At 57.7% G+C, this 26,138-nt stretch overlaps 2 protein-coding genes across 9 annotated transcripts in view; both read right to left on the reverse strand.

The window, feature by feature from the left end:
• Positions 1-21,465, reverse strand: part of PLCG1 (phospholipase C gamma 1) — a 42,360-nt gene extending 20,895 nt beyond the window's left edge. For all 7 annotated transcript variants that reach the window (XM_061441435.1, XM_061441433.1, XM_061441432.1 and 4 more), the window contains exons 1-4: positions 21,128-21,465; positions 3,547-3,699; positions 2,398-2,491; positions 2,197-2,244 (exon numbers count right to left, since the gene is read on the reverse strand). In XM_061441435.1, the coding sequence (XP_061297419.1) occupies positions 2,197-2,244; positions 2,398-2,491; positions 3,547-3,699; positions 21,128-21,329 (497 nt within the window). In that variant the 5' untranslated portion in view covers positions 21,330-21,465. The remainder of the gene's footprint in view (positions 1-2,196; positions 2,245-2,397; positions 2,492-3,546; positions 3,700-21,127) is intronic.
• Positions 21,466-24,667: 3,202 nt separating this feature from the next.
• The window catches only part of TOP1 (DNA topoisomerase I), a 67,064-nt gene continuing 65,593 nt past the window's right edge, over positions 24,668-26,138 (reverse strand). For both annotated transcript variants that reach the window (XM_061441774.1, XM_061441775.1), the window contains one exon: positions 24,668-26,078. In XM_061441774.1, the coding sequence (XP_061297758.1) occupies positions 25,976-26,078 (103 nt within the window). In that variant the 3' untranslated portion in view covers positions 24,668-25,975. The remainder of the gene's footprint in view (positions 26,079-26,138) is intronic.

Consider the following 26,138-nt stretch of genomic DNA (forward strand, 5'->3'; position numbering starts at 1 on the left):
GACCCCTGATGGGACCCACTGTCCCCAGGGCCACCCACAGCAATGTCCCCTTGGTGAGAGGCTGACACTGCAATAAAGCTCCTGGAAAAGGAGCTCCAGATGCACCGAAGACAGTGCCCAGCTCAGGGGATGCTGGGCTGGACCCAGGAAGGGGGTGGACTGAGGCACTGCTCATCACGGTGTGGTGGCACCAGGAGGGGTGAGAGCAAACCCTGTACAAGCTGTGACCAGCATTTCCCTCTCTGCCCCCACAGGAGGATGGCGGATGGAAGGATTTTATTGATGGGGTGATATTAATGACGTGCAAGCGCTGCAGACCTTGGATAAACAGCTTGGTGGTATTTTGAGACTAAAAAGTGAAAAACAAATGAATAAGCTCGTTTTTCCTACGGAAGTTTTTGAGGGTTTCATGACAAACAGGCCAAAGGACTGACCCAGCCCTCACATAGGGATGGAAACAGCCTGCGGTGCCGTAACGCTGCTCCCAGCACGGGCAGCTCTCCTAGCCAGAGGTGAACAGGCTCCTCCGCACCAGTGAGGAAAACCCCAGCATCCTGTTATCCTGCTCTTTCCACCTCACGTCCCTTGGAAAAACAAACACCCAAAGGCCCAGCAGCCAGTGAAAACAGCCTACATCTGCTGGCGTGCGGGAGGCACCCAGCCGGGAGGAAAGGGCTCCAGCACCAGGAATGATCCCTGCAGCTCCCAAATCCTGCCCGTCCTGGGAAGGACCACGGGCGGTTTGGGAAAGAAGCAGTGTCCTAAAAGAACCACGACTCACTCGTCTCTTTTCAACCCCATTTCCAGGCTGAGAGGCAGCAGCAGAGCCCAGTGACACCAAAGTTAATGCTGCAGAGATTCCACCCAGGAGATGTACATACCCCTAACTGCTGCCATGCTCTGCAGACAGCACAGGGATGGCTGTAAAACGGGCAGCCGCCGCCTTGACCTGCATTCCCCCTCTGTCCTGCTCCCTTTGCTGCCTGGGCTGGAGCAGCAGCTCTTCTAATGAAACGGTTTGCATTGAAGCTCCTCCCCTTGGTGGACAGGTAGCAGTGTATTGTGTTTTGTTGCCTTAATTCTGGATGCAAAGAGATGCTAGTAATTAAAACAAGAGAGATGCAGCAGGCTGGCTTTCAGCTCTGCTGAACCAGCCTCGATGATCAGAGGGATGGAGCAGCTCTCCTATGAGGAAAGGCTGAGAGAGCTGGGGTTGTTCAGCCTGGAGAAGAGAAGGCTCCTTAAGGGGAGACTTATGTGGCCTTTCACTACTTAAAAGGGGCCTGCAAGAGAGATGGGGAGAGACTTTTCCGCAGGGCCTGTTGCCATAGGATGGGGGGTGATGGGTTTAAACTAAAAGAGGGAGATTCAGGCTGATGTGAGGAAGGAAATCTTTATAATGAAGGTGGTAAAACACCAGCACAGGCTGCCCAGTGATGTGTGAGCCATGTGTCCAGCACCACCCCTCGGAGCAGGACTGGAGGAATCCCCTTGCCCCAGGAGATCGCATTAACATGGAAATCAATCTGAGAGGTCAAGGGGCTCACTTAACATTGCAGGGGAAAAGCATGTCCCAGGGATGGATGGAGGCAAATAACAGCACCTCAGGATGAGGAGGATGGAGGGGGAATGCAGCTGGGAAAAGCAGCCAATGCAGCAGCAGCGAACAGCGTGGTGGAACTTAACTCCTTGACAGGGAAAACACAATAATAGAACAGCTTGGGTTGAAAGGGACCTTTCAAAGCTCATCTAGTCCAACCCTCTACAATGAGCAAGGACACCTTGTCCCTTCTCTTAACTCCTCATGATGGATCTTGACCCAAATCCCTTCCCTTACTTCCGTGATGGTTCAAGCATGACATTTTACACTTAGGGCATCACTAAGAAAACCCCACAAGTAGCGGCCCTGCTGCAGCCCATCAGCCTAGAAGCCAAGCAGGGGGATGGACCCATGGTCTCATGGACCTCAGAGAAGAAGAACAAAACAAATGGGGTGGAGAGTAACAAACAGAACCCAGCTGAGCCCTGACAGGGTGGCCAGAGCTGCCGGTTGGCTCCTCAGTGTCTGCCCCCTTGGGTGATGCCAGCTGGGGGTGAGGTGTTTCACAGTGTTCCAAAGCAAAGGCTGGGGTCTCATGGCAAAGAGGAACCCTTCCAGCTCAAACCCTCTGCAGAGGGTGTTCTCTCTCCTCTTACCTGTCCTCTCGGTTGCGATCCAGCGAGTAGAACTGCTTCCGGAGCCACCTGAAGGGAAAGGCACAGACACACACACTGAGCCCCGGCTCCTCCGCCTCCTCTGCTTCACTGCTGTCTCTGGAAGCTTTCAATGCCACTCAACCCACTCCCAGAGCCCTCCTCACCACCAGAGAACGTGGAGGATGAGGACAAGTTCCTCACCTTTCAATCTGCAGAGGGGTGGCAGCCCTTAGCGTGTCAGCCACCAGCCAGTTCAGCCCCTTGATCCACATATTGACCTCATCCTCGGAAGTGGCTGTGGGAAGTGCACAGGAGAATTGGGAAGAAGGGACATAGAAGTCGATCACCAACCAAACCTCTTGGGACTATCCCCAGCATCTTATGTCCCCTATTCCTTCCTTCATCCCCTTCTGACAACAGCTCCCTCCCACACAGATGCTCTGGCTGACTCCTCTCCCGAGTTCCTGCTCTGCTCCCCTGTGATGCCTATGGCTGCTGGACCCCATCCCCTGCACATCAGGCTCTCTCTTCCCTGCAGATCCCCCGAGCTGGGGGTTTTCTTTGTCCCCAGGCCTGGTGACAAGCCAGCTACAGCTTGGGAATGTGCCAGCTCCTCCGTAACCTCCCTGTCAGCAGCTCCTTCCCTTTGAGGGCAGAAGTGATGCCCCTGTCCCCCTGCCCCGCAGCACCAGCCACAAGGCAGATTTGCCATGGACCATGGATGTTAAGGAGTCGGCATCACTGCCTCCATCAGTGCTGGTCTGCCTGTTCACAAGGCTGTGTGCTCATAGCAGAGAAAGGGGTTGTCTGTCAGCTGAACCACCCCCAGCCTGTCCTGTCTGAACAGGAGGAGCCTCAAGGGCACAAACCTCCCCCCTTTCAGGAGCAAAACACAAGGCTGGTGCCCCAAGTCCAGGTTAAGTCAACAGACGGGGCACTGAGGAGAGCTGGGACCAACACCTCGCAGGTATCGAGGCTTCGTGAGTCCCCAGCGTTGTTTGGCTGCTCAAAGCAGAGGTGAGATTTTAACACTTCCTGCGTGGGGCTGACGGACACCAACACGCCCAGCTGAGACAGAACACTCCGTCTCAAGCACACCTTTGAACGAGGAGCTTCAGTTCACCCGACTCCTGGGTTTACCTGCCAAATTAACTGATTAAACTGAGGGGTGTACCCTTCAGAGAGCCGGTGTCACCTGCCTCCAAAGACACCTCCTCAGCTGGTGAAGACAGCACCAGCCCAGGGATACGCTCCTGCACTCGTGGAAGGATGCATCCAAGGCTGGGTGCTGTAGTGCTGAGGTGCCTGCCCACCCCTTCCCTGCACAGCCCCAGGCCACAAGTGCTTTACCTTGCAAGCTGAGGGTCTTCAGCCGGAACTCTGTGCCATAGAGGACAACAAAGCAGTGAGAGTGGTCTGGTCGGACACACGGATCCTCCTGGTACCGGTCAAAGTCACGCGAGTTCCTTCCTGGACGGATCTCTTTGATTTCACGAATATCCACTAAGAGAAAGGGAGAACAAAAAGGAGTTCAGCGAATGGCTTGAAATTCCTGTGAGGGCAGACGAGGAAGAGCACGGACAAAGTGGCTTTGGTCATCTGAGGAGCTGGATGACCACCCCTTACATGACAGCGGATGCTATGGTGCTGGGTACCAGGCCCTGGTGCGTTTCCTGTCTGTGCTGGAAGCAGGGATGGGGCAGCTGCCCGGCCCAGGCAGAGCTCCCAGGTGGCTGGGGACAGTGGTGCTGGGGCTGGTGCCTTGTAGAGGGACTCACCGCATGAAGGCAGTGCTGGGGAACGGTTGGACTTGGTGATCTTAAAGGTCTTTTCCAACCTTCTATGATCCCATGACTCCGTACTGTGAGCTTTTGCCCTTTAGCTTCACACCTCACGTTTTCCTCTTCCTCCACCCAATGCACATCTGCAAACTGCACATTTTTTGCCCTTCAAGACAGCAGCTCTTCTTTTTCCTTCTTACAGAAAGCTTTTTTAGCAAGATGAACCCTGTGAGGCACAGCTCCTGCCCCACTGGATGAGATCCTCTTTGCAGCTACTGCCTTACAAACACCAGAGATTCAAGATCCACTCCTTTCCAAATCCAAGTTACACACTGAAACTTGAGTTGATTCTTGGTTTAAGCAACCTCATTGTGTCCCTGCCTCCACCATCCCCACTTTTATCCTGAATTATGTCTCCGTTATCTGGCATTCCTCCATCTCCCCTGAGCACCACCCAGGGCAGTCCCCGCCTTCAGACACAAGCCACCTTCACCAAGGAAACTCCATCCTCCCCAGGCAAAGCAGGGTGAAGCTGCCTCTGTGCCTATCACCTCTGGCTGGCGTTCATAACAAAGGCACCAAACAATGCTCAGTGCAAGGATCAACCAAGCCCAAGAGATCCGGTTGTGGTGGATCTGCCACAGCTCTGGAGCAGATTCAAGTGCAACAACACCCCCTCCCACGCTTCCAGGCAGGATCCTGCTGCCCACCCCACTGCCAAACACCTCCCGGAGAGAAAACGTGCGGAAAAGCATGGAAACAGCTCTGGAGCTCATCTGAACTACAGACACCACCAGGGAGGGTGGTATCAAACAGCCTCAGCATGGGCACGGTGCTGGTCAGAACAAGGGCTGAGGGAGGTGGGACAACCGCTCAGGGCTCCCACCTCTGTTTTGTACCACACACGAATCCCGTGGACTTTGTCTTTAAATGGCTTCGTTCTGAAGCTGTGGCAGCAGCAGAGGGGCTGTTGTCGGGGGGCAAGCCCGGACTGCAGAGGAAAGCTCAGAAAGTTGCCTCTCTTACTAGATGGCAAGGATCAGGTCATGAAGGGGGTCATTTGGCTGGCCAGGGCTGTGGCTGGTGATTCCAGGGAGCCGTGCTCATTATCCTCATGCACATCCATAGCGTCAGCGTGCTTCCTCCATGGAATGGCTGAAGAGGGCAAGATGAACTGCAAGCAACCAAGCCATGGACAAACAAAACCCACACACACAGTGCCACCAGGGAGAATCAGAGAATCGGCACCACAGATCATAGAACCATAGATGATCAAGTCCAACCGTTCCCCAGCACTGCCAAGGCCACCACTAACCCATGTCTCTGAAGGCCTATTCTACACGAGGGGTGAACAATTCCAGGGTCGGGATGATGCTAGGGCAGGGCAGGCAGCACCACTGCACCGGGCTGTGGGACACAGGGACAGCATCACTCTGAGGACATTCCCTCAGCTTTAGGGCTATGGTCCCATCCCAGCAGCAGCTCCCAATGGGCTAGCCAAGGGTGACCAAGCATAAGGCAGCACTTTGACCATCAGGGACAGCCCAGGGTGGTGAGAGCAGGCAGGAGGAAACCAGGCTGGGGTTGGTGAGGAGCAGACCTGCCGGGCTCCAAGTGTGGGTGCTGAGCCCAGTGGTGCAGCTACAGCATCACCATGGCTTCTGCTGGGGCTCATGGAGAGGAGGAGCAGGGAACTCTAACCAGCAACCTTGGAGCTGTGTTCCTCTGCAAAGGGCAGTGGTGAGCATGATGGAGCTTTGAACGTCAAGCAAGGAGAAGAGACACTGGTAAGGGAGAATGTCCCCAGAGGAAATTCTGGGAAAGGACTCTCGTTGCCCTCAAACAAAGAGAAACCAACCACAGCTACAAGAAAAAAAAAACAACAAACCCCAAATCTTTGCTTCCTGGAAAAACAGTTCCTTAAACGCTCAGGGGAATCAAATAACAATATCTCTGAGTCACGTTTCCAAAGCAGATGATGCTTCTGAGCAACGCAGGAGGGAGATTACTGCAAACCTGGCGTGTAATTCATCCCAATTAAACTCCACTTACCGCGCTCGCCTTTCACTCCAATGTGCTGCTGTTTAACACGAGGCAGAAATAGGACCTGCTCATCACCTGCAGCAGCACTGAGCTGCAGCACAGGATGCTGCTTGCTCCAGACAAGCACCACAGCAGCCACACACAGGGCCTGACTCTGGGGACACTTGGAGACCCTACACGAGGAATGTGGGATCCTCTCCTGATGGGATGCACCATGCAGCACCATGGGTGTGCATCTGGAGATGATGGCAGCCTGGCACAGAACTTATCCAGACTGATCACTGCAGTAACCCGATCTAGTCGAAGATGTCCCTGCTGACTGCAGGGAGTTGGACGGGATGAGCTTTGAAGGTCCCTTCTAACCCAAACTGTTCTATGGTTCTATGACACCCCTCCAAAGCTCATCAACCCGGGGCAAGAACACAGCAGGACCCAGTTCCTTGGGGCTGCAAAGGGAGGACAGACAAGCTTTCAGGAAGCAAGGGTGTGACTCCTTAAGGCTTCACCTACCCTTCAGGAATGAGCTGGCTGGAAGTTCAAACGTTAGCATGCCCTGCTGTAACCTGCCCATCGCCTCCATCCCCAGGGACACAGCGTGCTAGCTCATATCTCAGCTAAGGTCTCAGCATCCAGAGCAGGCAGGGCAGGGCTGAAGTCAAACCCCGTCTTTGAAGGATGCAGGGCTCCACCAACGCAGTGGGGAAGAACCGGCCTCAGGATCTTCATGGCCGCAGCCGCTGCAGGAAGGTGCCAACGCTGCACACCGAAGATCCAGGCGGCGGCGATGCCCGGGGCAAGCGAGGCGCTCACCAAGGGCAGGGGCAGGGGCAGGGGCACCGACCCAAGGCAGTGGGCGAGAACCCACGCGCCCGCTGGGTCCGGCTCCTCTCATCCTCCCGAGGTGCCCGCGCAGGAGCCTCCCAGAGCCGCGGCTCAAGGGCCTCAAACCCCTTCTGGTGGCGGGGAAGGAGCTCGCTCTGGGCAGGAAGCGCAGCGAGCACAAATGCCCCCGCTCGCACCAAGCGAGTGCCGAGACGCAGAGCCTGCCTCCAGCGCCCGTCTGCCAGGCACCACGGGCAGGGCAAGGGGCGATGAAGCCGCCTTCCATAGCCATGGGGGGTCAGCCCCGGGGTGACCCCCAGCTCTGCACAGCACCAGCCAGGTCCCGCTGCCGCCGTGGGGCAAAACCTGCTCCAGTGGGTTCAGCAGCTTGGGTTGAGCCCTGCTCAACCTCAGCATTGCTGCCAGCACAAAGACTGCAGGCAACGGAGGCAGAGCCCACAGCCCATCCGCCCTGCCCTCCCCGGGCCCAAACCAACCCCCCTCCATCAATCCAGTGCTGCTCTCCCCATGCTCCCACCGCTGTGGCCAGATGCATTATTCCAGGCAATAAACCACACTCCAACCCATAACTACCTCCACTGCAGCGTGTAAGAGCCCCACACCAAGCTCAGCCACCTCCTGATGGCAAACAGCAAACCTGGTGCCCAGCAGCCTCCTGCCCTCCCACCTGGGACACCTTTGTCTTTAAGCCTCCCCTTGCCTGTACCCACCACAGGACCAAACGTTAGGGGCTGCTGATCCCACACACTCAAAACTGCTCATAGTGTCTACAGAGCCCCATAGCTACGCAAAACTGCAGGGAGGAGTGTGGGGGGAACCCAGACCCGCTCTTAAGCAGGGGGTAGCAATTCCAAAGGAGAAGGCAGACAAGTTGGGAGCTGGGAGCACAGCAGAGAATCTCCACAAGTGCAGTGGAAGGAGAGCTGCAGAGTCCGACCATGGCTCCATCACTGCTCCACCATCACGCTCCCCAGGTGAGCAGTGTCGTGGTGACAGCGGCTCACGTGTCCCACCATAGGTCTGCACCTTGGGTCCGTGCTGGCAAAGACCTACCAAGGATGCAGCCCAGCTCTCTCAGCCTGGCTCCAGAGCAGAGCTGCTCCAGCCCTTGCAACATCTCCGTGGCCTCCTCTGGCCTTGCTCCAGCAGCTCCACGTCCCAGAGCTGGACCAGGGCTGCAGGGGGGGGGTCTCCCAAGAGCACAGCAGAGGGGCAGGATCCCCTCCTTCTGCTGCATGTGGTAAAAATGCTTTCGATGTGCATGTGTGTAAAAATAAATCTATTATACCACAGCGTGCAGAATGAAGCAGCACTGCCTCCCTGTCAGTATTTCAGTGGATATTCAGGCCAGCACAAGGGAATAGGAGAGGCAGAGCCTGGAGGAGGATCACAGCCCTCCTCCTCCTGCCAGCATCATCCCAGCACCCTGCCCGGCCTGGGGCTGCTCCACACTCATCAGCACTTGGGACCTGCCGAGTGCAACCCAGCACTGCCCACCACAGAACCCAGCACTCAGAAGCCCTGTGGTCCCAGGGGAATCCCGAGCGTGCGCTAAGTGCTCCACTGGATGGGGGCCAGGCTGCGGCCCTGATCCTGCCCTGGGCTCTTCACCAAGCCCCTTCCACGCACCAAGCTCAGCCCCATCCCCATGGGCACCGGCGTTGCTGGGGAGCGGGCTGACAGTCACCACCTGAGCTGCAGCGTGGCTGCACTGCAGAAGTGAAGGTGGCTCTTACCCAGCATTATGTTGTGCTCAGCTCATAATGAACACAAGAAGCAGGGTCCTGCACTTTACAGCCCCTCTGCAGGAAGCAAATCAGGAACCCAAACCCACCCAAACCTTTCAGAGGGAAGAGCTGTGTGTGTCTCATAAGTGCAGGTTTTCACAGTGACCATAGCTCGGCCTCACAACCTCCCCATCTTCCCTTAATCGACAAGGCTAAAGCAGACAGTGCGATGGTGAATTAAATGTCTGTGCACAGACACAGCGATGAGGTTACCGCATCCTCCTCCCGGCCGTGCCATCAGCGCTGCTGTGCATCAGTTATCATGTTTCTGAAGGACAATCCCGTGCCATTAGCAGATGGATTACACAGACAGGACAAGAAACCAGCTGAGGACTCTCATTTGACCTTACTCTTTTTCAGAGGACAGGAAGCTGTGCTGAGGCACCCATGGGGGCCAACATCAACAGCAAACCAGCAGCTCCCTGTGCCCCAGTGAATCCCCCATCCCCTATGAACTGAAAGTGGCCATGCTGCCCTGCCAGTGAGGCACCAAAACCCCTGTAAGAGGCTCTGTCACTCCCACTGCTGCCCCAGGGAGGGACACAGCCACCCTGGTGTTCAGGACCCCCTTGTGTCCCACCGCTCTTGCTGCTGCAACACGCAGGTACTGCTCTTGCCTCAGGAGAAGATGCAAGTAAAGCTATTTCCCCATCCAGACTCAGCTCAATCGTGCCTCGGGTTGCTCCAGCAAGTTGCTTCATCTCAGCTGCCACCAGCATCAGCAAGCAGCAAGTTTCACTCTGAACCACTGCGTTTTGCCAGGAAGCAACTGCTGGATTTAGCTCTACCCCAGAAGCAGCGACATCCATGCAGAGAGCACCCTGGGAGAGAAGGTGCTGGGAAACAAACAGCTCAGCGGGCTGGAGGTGGGATGGGGGCAGTTAGCCAGGGAGCCTGGGACAAGCCTGGCTCCCAGCTCAGACCCTGGCTCGCTTCTCAAGGATCTCAGTCACTGAGCATGGAGCAGAAGGACCTGGAAGAGGTGAAACTGCCCTGGGAGCGCAGCAAGCAGCGGGGCACACTGGGACACAGCGGCTGCTCTGCGGGCACCCCCGCTTCCTGCCCGTGTCCCCGCTGCCGCTGCACCCTGCACCACGTGTGCTGTGGCTTCTGCGCTCCAGCTCCTCCCTCCTGTCCCCCCCGAATCCTTATCAGCTGCAGAGAAAGACAGAGGAGATGCACAGGGAGATTAGAGATGCTCGGCTGCTGCTGCATCGCTCTGTGGGTCATAGTCACAGCCTGGTTTGGACAGGAAGGGACCTTAAAGATCATCTGGCTCCAACCCCTGCCACGGGCAGGGGCACCTTCCACTAGAGCAGCTTGCTCCAAGCCCCTGTGTCCAACCTGCCCTGGACCACTGCCAGGGATGGGGCAGCCACTCATGGTTACTTAGAGGGTGGTGGAGAGGATGGATGGAGGAGAAGATACAAGGAACTGCCCTTCCTCCTCCATCCCATGCATCCACGTTACAGGCTGGAGCAGGGAGACAGAGGTCTTGCCCAGACATCACACTGCTCCCACAGGGCACTGAGGACCTCTGCCCAGGCCGACCCAGGCCTTTCTGCTGCACCAGCTTTAGCCTCATGCAGGTGGCCTTCAAGAGCTCACGAACATCCTCCAGATGCTAGAGGCAGAGGTAGCTGTGGGCTGGGAGCTGCCTGCCCCGTGTCATCAGCACATCTCTCCTGCTCGCTCAGCTGCAAGAAAAGGCGAGTGAAAACCCCAGAGCTGATCCCCCACATGAGCGGAGCAGGATGTGCTATCTGAGAGCTCTCCACAGCCCCACGCCGGCGGGATGGCAGGGCTGGCAGCTCCCACTCTGCTGGTCCCACCACAGCACCCATCACCACCACAGTGCAGCTGAGGAGGTGGTGCTGGACCCGTGTCTGCCTCTGCTGGGCTGCACGGCCTTAGGCAAAGCACTCCAACTCTTCTCCAGCCCCCTTGGTTGTAGCCCTGGAACTGTGGGGATGAGGAGAGCGTGTCACCGGGTGAGCGCATAGCCCAGAGCACTCTCTACCCAGTGCCAGCGGATGGCCAGCAGCTGAGCAGCAGGGAACGATTGCACCCACCCCAGAGGGACTCTCTCTCCACTCTCCCCCTCTGCACCCCGAGGTTGCAGGATGCAAAAAGCAAATGTTGCCCCAGCCCCACATCCAGGCTCTCCTGCCCCAGCAGATGATCTTCTCCCATGGAACGCTACGCTCACACCGGCTCACCCAGTTTCTCGCATGGCACTGGAAAGGTAACATCCCATGCAAGCTGGTCACAGGGCTCCCTTCACAGTGCGCGCTTCAGTCCAGCTCCACTCAAGCGCACAAGGGAGGTGGGAAGAAACCTCTCTCCCTCACCTGAGCCATAGCTCGTCACTGGGGTGGCCAGCAGGGAACACGGTGAAAGGAGCAAGAGCAGGGCGAGCCTATTTGGTTACCTCCCACTGCCCAGACCTCTGCAGCTGGGGTCTCTCTTAGAGGTTAGCATATCTGACTACAGCAGGGTGCAGGCACCCAGTTTTGGGACAGCCACTGAGAGCAAGGGTGAACCCCAAGCAACACAAATAGGCTGTGAAAGATGAAAGCAGAGTCACAGCTCATGGTGCAGAACTCGCCCAGTGCAGTGCTGGGCCTGGGAGCACAAACTTCCCACTGGCTGGACACCAGCAGCCCTGTCCCACCAGCAGAGCCCTGCGAGGGCAGCTCCATGGCAAACACCCCTGAGGGCCCAGCAATCCCCCTCCCGGGATGCCTCAGGGGTCCCTCTTGTCCTCCATGGAAATCCCATCTCTGTGAAGCTGGGGGGTTTTGTACCAGGATTTCGGGATTCTACTAAACCCCAAGCTGGGCATCCAGGGTTGCTCAGCGCATCCAATCCCATGCTCAATCCTGGCAGCCACAAGAGCACCTTCACCACACAGAACACAGGAGCATGTTTCCACCCCAAACACGTGCAGAGCTGCTCCACGCAGGGTAAAGCCCTGGACTTTGCTTGCACAGATGCTGCTCTGAAGAAGTCTGTGTCCTTCCCCTGATGAAACCAGGCCATGGCAGCCACCCTGCAGTCACCAGCCTCCTCATTTTGAGAGGCACAAGCTTCCACTGACTCAACTGGAAAGGGGAAGCTCAGCACTGGTGCCTCTGGACAGACAGTCTGTCCAGGGATGGCTCCACGAGCCACCCCAAGGTGACCTTCTTCCTGCATGGCATCAAGGGCTCCATCCCCCTCAGCCCTGCCTGGTGGATGGAGTGACCTTACAGCAGTGAACCAGGAGGATGGGGAAGATGAAGGTCTGCGAGCTCAGCTCCTGCAGCCCACCTCTCCCTCTGGGGTGGACACACAGCACTCAGGAGATCCAAGAGGAACCGCAGAGGGCAGGGATGGATCGAGGGACACCTGCACAGAGCCGTGACTCGGCACAGAGCGGGATGAGGAAGCTGCTCCACAGGGAGAACGTCTGTGCCGCATCTCTGCGTCCCTCTCCTTGAGCTCTTCCTCCTGTCCCCAGTCCTCAGCACGCGTAAGGACCCCCACCCACTGCCAGCGCTGCCGGGAGGGGACGGGACCGAGCACACCAGCATGGAACAGGCAGGAAAAGGGGCAGACACGGCCACGCAGCAGTCCTGAGTGCACAGGCAAGGGCACAGCTCACAGCTCTCAGCCTGACAGCAGGGCTTGGCTGGGCCAGAAGGGAGGCTCTGGGAAGCCCTGGCAGAGGTGGATGTGGGGACCTGGGTGTCCAACAGCAGCAGGAGCTCCTGGGAGCTCCTCGGGGACTTTCACACTCAAGAAAGGCACCTTCCCGACTCCTCCATGCCCGGGCACCGTGCCCCATCACAAAGCAAGTGCAGACGAGGGTGACCACGCACTGCCCTCAGGAGAGGGCACAAAGGCAAGGGGTGAAAACTGAAGGACACAAAAGCAAATGGCAGTGCTGCTGCGATGGCTCAGTTCTCAGCCGTGCCACCAGACCATGCAGTCAAGCTCCTGTGACAGCAATTTAAGAGCAGAGATCACTGCTCGGCCAGGACATTCACCGGGCAGCAGGGAATGGCCCAACCGTGTCCCTGCCAGCGCTTGAGCTCTTCAGTGTCACAGAACAGCTGTGAAGAGGACAGGGTGAAGATCCCACGTGCTGCTGAGCCATTCGAGGTCACCACAGCAGCCTGACCTCTTCCCCCACCACGCTCAACGCGAAAGCTGTTTTGAGCCAGCAAGGACTGAGAACTCCCGACAGCACAGATGTGATTTCCAGATGTGTGCCATTATCTGCAGGAGAGGCCCCAGAGGGCTGCACCGGCTCCACTGATAACACAGGGAAAGGCAGAGGCACCTCCTCCTGGAACTCTCCATGCCATGAAGGAGGAAGATGCCATTACCAAAGCGGCTGAGGGTGGAATCAAACCTGCTCTGTCCCAGAGTGCTGAACAACGGAAACACTGAAGGGAAAAGGAAAACTCCTCTTCCCTTTTCACCAGTTTTGCTCTATGTGCACTAACCATGATGGGACCACTGGTGGTGCTGGCTTCACCTCCCATCGCCCAGGCAAGATGGAAGATAACCGTGGCATCGTCTTAACAGCACCATCCAACTGAAGGCACTGAGCAGACATTGCCTGAGCCACACACCACCATAGCAGGAGGCATTATCTTCAGTTTACGTGGCAGAAGCAGGAGCTCCTGGTGATGGTCTTCACACGAGGCTCCTCTACCACTTGGGGTTGGTGTTTCCTTAATGACCTCACCTGGGCTTTATTTGGTGCCCAGAACCAGAGACCTGCTCCTGGTGCCGCACACCAACCTGCTCCGGGGCCTATGGCAAACCACGCTTCAAAGTTCCATGCTCTCATCTCCAGGCCTTTGCACAGCATGCCCCAGAGCCCGAGCTGCTGGGGACCACAGGGGTGGAACTCCAACAGCAGCAAGTCCTTGAGAACAGGCTGGCACAAGGCATTAATATGGTGTGATTCAAGGCACTACTCTGTGATTCTACAATTAAAAGATAAACCAATTCCTGCTGCTTTGCTGGGATGGAGAGGCCAAGCTGTGTCCCCAGGGCCCAGGCAGCCTGCAGAGCACGGCACTGCTCAGAGCCTGCTCTGACCCGGGACAGCTTTTTGGTCTGGAGGGCTGCAACCTGGCAAGGATGAGCAGGACAAGGATGCAGCTCAAAGAGAGGGGGGTACCCAGAGCACCTGGCCAGCGGGACCAGGGCTGGATGAGTGATGCCTGCAGCACTGGCAGAGGTACCGGGACGAGGTCGCAGGCTCCCTGCTTCTGCTCCTCTGCAGCCCAGGAGCCGCGTCCTTCGCTCACAGGGAGCAGGACCACGTCAGGCAGCACCTGAGCGCTCAGCAAACAGCAGCTCCCACCCTGCACCAGCTGGGAGGCAGCTTCACAGGGCAGGGTGCCAGCGGGTGAAAGTCCTCTTGGACATCCCATGCCCCAGCATCGCAGCCACCCCCATTCTCTGACCCGGCTTAGGGCTGGGGACCGCATGTGCAGGGACAGCCCCTGGAGAGGGCGAGGAGGGATGAAGGGTATCCCAGCACACGCAGGAGGGTGTCCTTCAGTCACAGCAGCGGCACTTCTGGAAGCGAGTAAACAGGAAAGAGCTGCTCAAGCAGCTGCTCTACCCTGCAGGGTACAGCTGTGACAGCCATCCCCGATGTCCCCGCTCAGCGACAGCCATTCCCAACCCCGGCTGCTCCGATCGATGCTCAAATGGAGCAGGACGGGGCCCTGTGCAGCACAAACCTGGGAGGAGAGGCACAGAGTGAACTGGGGGAGCTCCAGCAGAGGTGCAGAGCAGGACAGCGCTGTGCTGGGGCAGCTCACGGTGTCAGGAGGCATCAGAGCAGCCTCTCCCGCTCCCATCCCTGCACCACAGTCCTGGATGGACCGCAGCACGCTGCCGCTGCGTCCAGCTCCTGCCCGGTGGGTTTGAAGGTAGAGGGAAAAGGCAACCCCAGTTCTCACGGACGATTTACCCTGCAGGTCACCACCCCACGTGGGAAGGCGCACAGCCCTCATGCACCTCATGCAGGTAAAGGCAGGGGTGAGCAGAGGGGCTGAGCTGCACACACGGGGCAGCACAGCTCCGGGTGTGATGGTTCCGGGTGCGAGGGCAGGAAAACAAAAGGTCCCATTCCAAGAAAAAGAAAACAAATACGTTTGTAAAGAGCTGGGGAGAAAAATCACCCCGGAAGGAGCAGTGCTGCCCTGTGCCAAAGCCAGCTCACCCAGCAGCCCCTCGGGGCACCGTCACCAGGACACGTTCAAACACGAGGTGGGTTTGCCACCCGCGGGCACTGCATGGGCAGCACGAGGCTCCTGCAAGCACGAGGCAGGAGCTGCAGAGGGAAGCACGGGAGAGCCTGTCCCATCCCCTGGAGCTTCCCCACGTCTCCAGCCAGCCCAGCTGAGGAGCCCCAGCTCCCAGCCGAGCTCAGAAGCCACAAGACCACACAGGCAGCAGAGACGAGGAGCAGTCGGAGCAGCCAGAGACGTTCAGAGCTATGGGAAAGCTCTGCTGACTTCCCCAGCTGCAGAGCTGCGAGCTCCTGCTGCAGACGCCAGCCCTCGGCCTTTGGGGGGCTCATGGTGCTCCACAACCATGTGCGAGGTGTTTGATACGGGATGGGCATCTGTCAAGAGTGCCCAGAGAGCTGAGGCAGGAGGGGTGAGCCCGGCACAGCTGGTGGCAGAAGCAGACAGCCCTGCCTGCAGCTCCGAGCGCTGGCCCATCTTTAGAAAGGCAGGAAACCTCAGAAATCAGGCTATTTCTAATTTAAATCAATGTCCAAAAGCTTTTTCCATGTAAAAGAGCTCTTTGTGCCACACAAAAATCCTCAAACCTTAAAGATTAAACCCATGTCAAAGGAAGGCCACCTCCAGCACTGCAGAGTCCCTTTGCAATGGCCATTGTCACTGTGTCCCCTCCTGATGTGCCACCTCCAGCAGGGAAGCCGCATCCACCATAGGGATGAGCAGCGGGATGCTGCCCCACCTGGCAGGATGCAGCCGCTGTGCAGAGGATGTGCTACAGACCAACCCCATCGCAGAGGTGATAGCACAGGAGAGCCCAGCACACACCAGGGGCTGTGTTTGCTGGGGCAGTCACAGGTTCCTGTGAGCTTGCACACACTGAATCATGTTCTCCATATGGCTGCAGGTACCTGGGGAACAGAAACCTTTCTTCTTCCATCCTTCTCTGCAGAGGCATCCTTCTGAGAAAACCCATTTCATCTGTTCTCAGAATCAACCAGGTTGGAAAAGATCTCTAAGATCACCAAATCCAACCATTCCCCAGCACTGTCAAGGCCACCACTAACCCACGGCACCAGCAATGGGCATCGCTACCAGCCGGCACATCCTCAGGATGCTCACAGGGCGCACATTGATGAGATAACTGCTGCGATGAGAGCAGCAGCCCCTGGGCTACAACAAAGAGCAGGAGGAAGGCCACAGGTTGGGCTGGGCTCAGCCAGGGATGGAGCACATTAGCAGTCCTGTACACAACAAAACTGCTCGGTGCTCCTCTGCAAAGCCAGATGTTCAGGCCCAGCTTACGGAGATGCTCCTCTCACCACACATGGTATGCAGCCAACTTGGCTGCCTGCAGGCAGGGGGAAAGCCAAGGCACATCACTTCCACCCTGACAAACCTGGAATCCTCAGGCCCTCGGCAGAGGTGAGACAGAACCAGGCCAATGCTACACAAAACCTCTCCAGTTTTAATTAGTGGGTTAAACCCATAAGCCAATACCTTCCACGTGGCTGACTGGTAAAGGAAGGAATGAGATGGATGGGCAACGTGGGCGCAGGCACCACAGCGGAGCATGGCTTTCCCAGCCTTTGCTGCTCTCTGGGTTGCAGAGAAGCTTTTGAGATGCAAAGGGAGGAAGTAATTCGTGATGTGTCTTATGCTGCATGAGCAGGGGACTTGTGACCCGTTCCTCCTGGAGGGTGCTACCAAGGTGAGAAAGGAGATGACAAAGGGACCTAAAGAAGGGGGAGAGGCGGTCCCGGTTTGGAGGTAAAGGCAGGGCAGAGCACGCTTGCTTTCCCAGCTCAACACAAACACCCTGTAAGCAGGAAGGGGAGCGGTAACGACACAAAGCCCCTAACCTCGAGAAACTGCCTCAGCAGGGGAGGCTTTAACCCCGGGGATGCTCACAGCCATGCCCTCACCCTCCCACTGCAGCAGTTCCCTGCCCGAGGCACCTCAGTGGGAGCAGGAGGGACCCGCGGTGCAGGAGCTCCTGCATCCCAGAAGACCCAATGCTGAGGTTGGTTCAGTCTCCAAATCCATCCCCAGCTTGCTCCTCATTGAAAAGGCCTCAAAATAATCAAATTCAACCCCAAAAGCAGGACTAACAGAGGGCTTGGGGGGGAAGGGGAGCACGAGCCACCCTTCAGAGCCACTCGGTATCAACATCTTACAGCCCCTGCCTTTCCTTGCACACAACCAGCAGCTTTCCTCCACCTCCACAGGCCGACCTCACTTCACTGAACGCAAGACCACAAGCAGGGCTCTGCAGAGGGGGATTTTCCTCCCCTCTCTATAAAACCAACATCTGCTCCAAATTTCCAGCTCGCTCTCGAAGCAAGCTCTGGGCTTTCTGACGTGTTTCAAGGCAAACGGCTCAGTGAGGCGCTGGCCCATGCCCCCTGCACGGGGCTCCGAGTGCTCACGGTGAAAGGAGTAAAAACACATAGCACAGCACAGGAAGTTAAGAAAAAGAGGCCCAAAAGACGCGAGGGATCGGTGCTGCTTTGCTCTGGGTGAGCAACAGAAAGAATGGAAAACTATGAGAGCTCTTGCCATGGTAAGAGCTGGGCCCTGTGCAGAGGGATCAGCAAGAAGCCATCACTGGTGACTGGAGGTGGCTGAAACCCTTTGGATGAAAACGATGTTAACTGGGGAAAAAGGTCATTTTTTTTGCACAAAGCAGGATTGCATTTGGCACAGTGTCAGTTCAGCAGGAGGCGGTGAGGAGGTGACCACCTCCCAAAGCAAAAAGCTTCTTTGCCCCTTCCTCTCCACTGGTTCTGAGCCACGGCTGCTGGAAAGAGCTGAAGAGGTTAACAAAGAGCAGGAGATGGGTCCTCTCCAAGGGAGAGGGTCTTCACTGGGAGCCCACTGCACCACGGGCACAGAGGATGCAGGTTTGCATGGACCCTCCTCCTGCCTCCTCCTCTCCACTGGTGGGGTGCCCTGATGCCTGCTTCTGCTCTGCCCCCCCGTAAGCTCCAGGTCAGCAGCCACCAGAAAGCCAAGCACCACCAAAACACAGCTTTTCATGAAGGTGAAGGCAGACAACGGCCATTGCAACCAACAGGCTGCCCAGAGAGGTGGGGGATGCCCCATCCCTGCAGCCATTCCAGGCCAGGCTGGATGTGGTTCTGGGCTCTCTGATCTAGTTGAAGGTGTCCCTGTGCTCACTGCAGGGGGTTGGAGCTGGATGAACTTTGAAGGTCCCTTCCAACCCAAACCAGTCTGGGATTCTATGAACCACCCAGAGTTCAGGAGAGATCACAAGTACTGCAGACAAGCACTCACAGACCTATGGAGGCAGCAGCTCCTCCCAGCAGGGTCAATAACAGAGCCAGGTCCCACAGCACTGCCCCTGGGACAAACACATATCTCCATCTGCAAACCCACCAGGTGCAGAGAAAGGAGCACAGACCCCCCCATGCTGTGGTGTTCGTGGAGAGAGGCACCTCTCTAAGACATGGCCATCAACACAGGCTTGCCCGAGTCAGAGACCTCCACATGTGATGTATTGTGGATACACGCCCCTTCCGAAGTGCCTAAAACCCCAGGATCATTCCTACCTGGACAATTAACTTGTGTCCAGGGCGGGCTGAAGCTCCTTGCTGGCCCGCATGTCTCAAGAAATATTATGCCTTATCCCTTGCAGTGTTCAAGGGCAGGTTGGACACAGGGGCTTGGAGCAAGCTGCTCTAGTGGAAGGGGTCCCTGCCCATGGCAGGGGTTGGAGCTGGATGAGCTTTAAGGTCCCTTCAACCCAAACCAGGCTGGATTCTGTGAAACACAAGAACATTCATTACTGACCATGAGCACAGCAATCTTTGCTCTGTAGGACACTGCCTGGTGGGGATGCCACTGCAGGTGAGGGAACATCTCCCCTCCTGGCTGCTCTCCCCTGCTCGTGCCCTCACTCACATTGCCAGTCAGGGCCTGACCAGAACCACATCCACAAGCAAACCGCACTCTGCCCCAGCCTCCTGCTCCCCACACCAGTGGGGTTTGTCTGCATGGGGAGACCTGCATCGGTCGCTGCTCGTGGCTAAAACTACCACTAGTCAACTCCAGATGACTTCTGCCTGGTTCCCCCCCATCCACGTGAAGCCTGGTCTTGCAGGAGGACGTGAGCAGGAGGGGGTACATCAGTGTATCTGCCACGGGAGCTGGAGCCGTCGCACACCTGCGCTTTCCCAGGCATCCTTTTTCCGCACATCCCGACAAAACTCGGGCAGTTGGCCAAGAACCCGGATCCTGCTGGCCATTGACGGCGTGGCTTTGCCTTGCCTGCCCAGACACAGTCACCATCTGTGTGCATAAGCCAGCATTCCCACCTGGAGCTCCCATCCTGCTGCCCAGGAAGCACTAAAGCAAAGCCCTACCTCTCAGCCCTGTGAAGGAAATGGGTAAGAGGACGGGTGCTGCTCAGGGTGACAGCAGAGGAGGGGACCGAGGACAGGGCGAGATGCTCAGGAGCAGAGAGGAGGCCATAGGGAAAGCACCCAGCCCCACAGAGGTGGGGCTGAAGATGCAGCAGGCCTGCAGGCTCCTGCCCTGTTTCCACCTCGGCTCTCAGGGGGCTGTGGAACACCACGTGTGGCAGGAACGTGCTGGGAGCCCAGACCCACGGCCACCAGCCCGAGGCCTCACTGCAGCACCGCAGGGGAGCCCCAAGTCATTTTCACTGTCACATCTAAAGGAACACGAGGGAGGCAGCTGCCCCGCGTTGCCCAGCTCCTGGTTTCCCTTTGCTAGAAACCTGTGGATCCTATTCCCGGTCCTGGGACCTCTCTGTTGTTACAGATCTACAGAGCACGAGTCCTGGCGGCCACGTTATCATCGCTGTTACCACCGTGGTTTGGTGCAGAAGTTAAAGTTCTCTCATCGTCCCCGAAGTTACGGTCCCAGCTTCACAAGGACAGCAGCACAAAGCTTAGGTCTGTCCATGGGAGCAGTCACCCATGAGGACATCAGTGGGGACCTCTGTCCTACTACGGGCCCATGTGGTCTCTGCAGACGCTGCCAGAAACCAGCGCCTGTCCAGCAGAACAAACGGGTGCTCTGCCTTAGTTTGAGAACATCTTAAACCCAGGGACCACGAGCACAGCATCTCCTTCCTCTCCCACTGACTCAATGCTCAGGAAAGCCATGGGGCAGCTCCACATCCTGGGGATGCTGAAGGAGCCCAAGGCTGCAAGATCTGCCTGGAGACTCCAAGGGTCTCAAGGCAAGCCGAAGCCCCAAACCAGAAGCACCAGCACTTTGCGGTCCTGCCATGGACACAAACATCTTCTCCATCTCCTTTCTTCTCCTGAGCACCCCTACCACCATCCAACCTTTCCACTCTGAGCCAGCAGCACAACAGCTCCTCCATGGCCCCAGCCACATCCCTCAACGTGGGGAAGGGCAGTGCCAAGGCCAGCACCAGGACTTGCATCACCTCTCATCACCTTTGTTTGTGCCCTCCTCCTCGCCTCCAGCATCGAGCAGGGCCCCTGTCCCGTGCACGCTGATGAGGAGCAGCAGTGACCTGGAAGCCAGCGCAAGGTTTGGAGTTTCCCGGCCGGGGCCTCCCGCGCTCTCCCCCTTCCCACCCATCTTCCTGGTTCTACACCCACATCTCTTACGCATCTTCTCCTGTCCCTGCCCCTGGTTCAGGTCCACGCACAGGGCAGAGGGAGCCAGGAACGCTGCTGTGCCCGTGGCCGGCCGAGCCGCTTCCCAAGAAGCCGCCAGCCCCGGGCACACTCACGGAGGAGACGAGGGAAGGACATCCCCGGGTTCGAGTTCTCTGCTTTTCTCCCTTTCCGCTTCACCCCATCTGTTGCTCCAGCCCCGAAACGGCTCAAACGGATCCCGCCTCCTTCTGAGCCTCCTGACGGCTCTTAGCCGAGGTGCCGCCCGGGAAACGGCACCTCGCTGATCCCAGGGGAAGTCCGATGCCGAAAGGGATGCGGAAAGTTGGGAGGCGGCGCCGGCCATGGCGGTACCCGGCAGAGCATCCCCCCGCTGCCGGGTACCGAGCGGCGGGAGCCGGCCCCGGGCAGGGAAACCGGGCACTTCCCGCGGGCACACTCACCCCGAGCCCGGGATTTACCCGTCCAGTTCCCCCCTCCCTCTCCGCACCTCTCGCGGGCCGGGGCCGCCCCGCACCCATCGCCCCGGGGGACCCGCAGCCCTTTTCCTGCCCTCCCCCGGCCGCTCCCGCACTCACCCGCGCCCTCGGTCTTGTCGGAGCCGCGGCTCCAGGTGAGCTGCCGGGTCTCCAGCTTCACCTGGAAAGTTTTCCGCTCGGGTCGCTGCGACTTCTTGGAGTAGAAGAGGGTCATGACCGTGCCCACCTCCAGGCTGCGGCAGAGCTGCACCGCCTCCGCCTCGCTCGGGGCCCCGGCGCCGCTGCCCGGCCCCGCCGCCATCGGCGCCGCGAACAAAGGGAACGGGAAAGGGAATGGGAATGGGGAGCGGGAGCGCCCGGAGCGGCGCCGGCTCCGCGCTCAGCACCGCCCGCCGCGCCCCACGGCCGGGGGGGAGCGGGAGGAGGGGACGGGGGAGGAAGGAGGAGGAGGAGGAGGAGGAGGAGCGAGGAAGAGGAGGGCAGGGAAGCGCCGGGAAAGGGGCGGAGCGCGGCCCCGCGGGGCGGGCGGGAGCGGGAGGAGGCAGCGGCGGGTGCTTGGGGCTAAGTGAGGGGTCCCAGGGCGGCATCAGCCCCGGCCCGTCCCGGGCAGGGTACCCACTGCCCCACAGCACTGGCACCCTCACCCTGCAGCACACCCGCAGCGTCGGGGCGTCCCGTACCCCACAGCACACCCAGGACACCGGGACACCCCGTGCCCCACAGTACGCCCCAGGCACTGGGGTACCCCCGCACCCCACACAAAGGTCCCCAATGTTCCACCTCGCACCCCCCAGCACAGGGCACTGTGGGGCCCTGGCCCCCCGCAGCAGTTTGTGGGGGGTCCTGCATGTGTGGCTCACACAGTTGAAGCCCGTGATTTCCCATCTACATGTGTGTATGTATGTGTGCATACGTATGTGTATGTGTCTGTGCATGTGTACATGTACACACACACGTGTGCATCCGCAGGCCCGTGACTGAGCTGCCCTTATCTCCCCCTCCGGCCTGCAGGCAGGTAGGGAAGGGGCGTCATTTGCTATGTCACCAAGTGCACCCCACACTGGGAGCTCCCTCTCCCCCACTGCTCCCAGGACACATGTGCACACACAAACACACACATGCACACACATGTACAGACATGTACACACACACATGTATATACATATGTGTACACACGTGCACAGACGTGCACAAACATGTACACACCTGTGCACAAACATGTACACACATGTACACACACATGTATGCACACACATACACCCATGTGCACAAACATGTGCACACACGTGTGCACACGTGCACAAACATGCACACACGTGCACAAACATGTACACACACGTATGCACACACATACACACATGTGCACAAACATGCACACACAACACATGTACACACACGTATGCACACACACACATGTGCACAAACATGTACACACACATGTACATACACATGTATGCACACACATACACACATGCACACAAACGCACACACACGTGTACACACCCACGTGCACACAACACACGAGGGCCCTACGAGGCCGTTTAGGATCCTCCCCGGTGTCTGGAAATGGACGAGACGAGGCCGAACACAACGGAGCTGCTGGTGCCCGGTGGTGGCCCAGGACCCTCGGCTCCGTTCCCGCCGGGCTGGCTCCCCGCTGGGCACCGGCCTCGCTCGGGACCGGCAGGAAGCAGCCGGCTCCCAATGGGCTGAGAACAGCCGAGCGCGATGGGCACCCCCTTGTTTTGGAGGGCGAAACCTGCGGAGGGAGCGTGGCATCGGCCCCGGTAACCGCTGCTCCCCAGCGCCTGATGGAGGGCACCCGTCCCAGCCCAGCCCAGCCGCGCCGCGCCGCGCCGGAGCCGCACATGGACAGGATGGGGTCCGCGCTGGAGGTTTCCTCTTCCCGGAGTTTGCCTTCTGAGCCCCGCATTGCCCCTGAGCGCCAAGAACCGCTTCTGCCGGCCCGGCCGGTGGCCCCGGCACCCACCAGGCTGCAGCGATCGCCCCCGGCCCCGCCGGGCACTGGAAACCTCCATCACCTTCCTGTCATCCCGCTCGGCGCTTCCCGGGATTTGCTCCGCAGCGGGGCAGACCCGTTCCGCTTCCGAACACGTTCCCCGGACCCACCGCACGGCGGGGTCGCTTGGGAGCCCCTTTGGGATCAGCTCCGGGAACAGGGGCTTCCCCCTCCGAGCGGCTCCAGCGCCTTCCTCTGCGCAGCGAGGGGCTCCCGGGCGGGCGGGCAGCGAACGGGACCGCGGGCCGGAACAGCCCCGGGTGAGCGAAGGGTCCCCACAGAGCAGCGCCCCCGGCTGGGAACGGCGGCTCCAGGGGGCCCTGTGCAGGGAGGAGGAGCCCGGGCCCCATCCCAGCATCGCGAACCCCCAGGAGCCGGGCAGCGCCCGGGTTCGGGTCCGCTGCTGCTCTGCGCTGCGCGCTGGGGACAAACGGGAAACCAGCCCCGGCGCTGGGGAGAGCTTCCCCTGGTCCTGCGCGGGGCTGGAGCTGCGGAACGCGGTGCCGGTGCTGTGTGACCGACACCGAGCAGCGCCCATCCACTCCTCCTCCCGGCCGGAGCCCGGCTGGTCCGTGCCCCTTGCTTCTGCTGCCTCTGGTCACTTCCTATTTCACTAAAGCAATGGTCTCCACTTCCTAGCACCTCAAAGGGCCCCAAATGCAGATGTTAAACCATGTTCCTGATGTTCCCACTAACCCACAGCAGCACAGCCAATGTGTCCCAGGCAGGATCTTTCCCCAGTGCCCGCAGCCGTGCTGCAGAGCGAGGGCAGGCAGCAGGCTGCTGCGCAAAGACAGGCTCCAGTTACGGACCAAGGAGATTTTTAGGAGGGAGTGAAATCCCTCAGGCAATTCCTGCTGGGGTGGGAACAGGAGCTGGGCATGCTCGGGGAGCCTGGAGGGTCAGGCTGCAGGTTTAGGGTGCATTATTCAACCACGCATCCCCTGGGGCTGCACAAACCAACCCAGAGCAGCGGGAGGGATCTGGGAGCCAGAGCTGAGGAACCACCCCCAGCCCCAGGTTACCGTGAGCTCAGGAGCAGCAGCAGGACCACGGGTTGATGCGATGCTCCATCAGCTCCTGGTGCCATGCCAGGGCTCCAGAACACCCCTCGTGTGATGCAGGACCAGCTTCTGCCCCCACCAAGGGTCTGGCTGCAAGAGCACAGAGCCACCAGGCCTGTCATCAGTTACCAAACCATGAAGGCAACATTGGGCAATGCTGCCCAGAGGAGCTGTGGCTGCCCCATCCCTGGCAGTGTTCAAGGCCAGGTTGGACACAGGGGCTTGGAGCAAGCTGCTCTAGTGGAAGGTGTCCCTGCCCGTGGCAGGTGGTGGAACTGGGCGAGCTTTAAGGTCCCTCCCAACCCAAATCAGTCTGTGGTTCTGTGATCAGCAGCCATAGAAGCATTTTCCCTCCCAGAAGCCTGGTGTTGTTTCGGATCAGGGGCATCCCTGCGAACCCGCGTGTCCCAACTCAACCTGCTGAAGCCCCCAGTGGGTCAATCCTACCCCCTGTTCCCTGCCATGGCCTCGACCTCCTTCCTGCAGCCCCGTGTGAAGGGCTCGGGGCTGCAGGGAGCCGAGGGGCTCGTGGCACAGACCAGCCAGACACCAGAGCACAGGTCAGTTGTAGGAATTTATTTTAAATAACCTACAGTTGATTAAAAGGGAATTCATGATAAAAATAGAAGATACTTGTTGAGGAAAGGCTGCGGGAGATGGGCTTCGCACACACACTACGCTAACAATGCCTCTAAGACTAATGATTATAGCAAAAAAAGGTTTCACATTAAAATTCTGCTTTTTAATTTTTTAAAATTTTTTTACACAATTACAAAAGAAAAAAATAAAAGCCCTAAAATCTCGATTTATTTCCTTTTTTTTTCTTTTTTTTTGTGGTTTTTTTTTTTTTTTGGACCAATGCTCATTTCCCTCGAAATTTATTGACCTGTGAAACATCTTTTTTACATGATAAAATCTTTCAAGTAAAAGAGGGGAGCGGGGCTTAGAAAAAAAGGGGGAAATAAAGGACACACAGTCTGACCGAGCTAAGTAGAGTCATGAAGCGTTCAGAGCGTGTTCAGAACAAAGGGTGACGGGAATGTCCTTTGCTGCCAATGTCACTTCTCCTCAGCCCCACACACGGCCCTTCCCCCCGTTCCCCAAAGCTACAACTGCTTGAAGAAAACAAAAACAACCCCCCCAAACCTGTTTAAATATTTTTAATAGACTTAAAAGAAATAAAAATTCACATTTGAGAAAGGAACACTCGAGTTGAGAGGCCGCCTTCCCGTCGCGCTTTGCTCTGAACACGGGAACACGGGGGGAGGTTTGGTATTCACGTGCCAATGGCACGACTGCTCCAAGTGACAAATTGGGAAGGATTTGGGAATTCCCATGACCATGGTGGCAGCTCTAAGAGGTGCGTTGGGTTCCTTACATTTTGTTTCTTTGTTAAATCCTGGAATGGGGCGGGGGGGGGGGGGGGGTCAGGAGTCCATTTTCTATTAAAATATAGAAGTTATTGCAAAACCCTAACTGTAAAAACGCACCAATATAACTGGAGTTTGTATACAGTAGCTAAAGAGTCCCACGCGCTCAGTGTGATGGTGAATTTGCCTGGCGGAAGGTTGACAAATCCCCCATCCACTTGCCCTGCCTCCAGAGAAAACCCACCCAAACCAGACAGATAGAATTTGGATCTCTGAAACATGTTAAATAAGTTGTCCATAGGACAACTGGCTCAGCAACTTTATTTCCAGGTTATGCTTTCTGCAAGATGTTGGCTGTCGTATCTGATGCTCACTTGCCCCTTTCCTCCCCCTTCCCCAGCATCCAAGGACAAGTAAGGCTCACAGTTTTATCAATCTCCCTAAAAACCAGGCTACTCCCTTTTCCCATAAAATTCAGCTCATTAAAAACAGGTTAAAACTCATAGTCCTCCTCTGCCATGTCGATAGCCCACGCAAACTTCTCCCGCTGGGTTTTGTTATAAATCTTCTCTATAGGAATTCCCCACTTCTTACACCTGCAGGAGAGGAGATGCTGTTAGAGTCACATCACACAGGCACATCCCAGTGCCCCAGCA

This window comes from Pezoporus flaviventris, unplaced genomic scaffold (genome assembly GCF_033815535.1).
Source record: "Pezoporus flaviventris isolate CSIRO_AGI_PZ_B2104156 unplaced genomic scaffold, CSIRO_AGI_Pfla_v1 ptg000213l, whole genome shotgun sequence".
In the NCBI taxonomy this organism is placed as follows: Eukaryota; Metazoa; Chordata; class Aves; order Psittaciformes; family Psittacidae; genus Pezoporus; species Pezoporus flaviventris.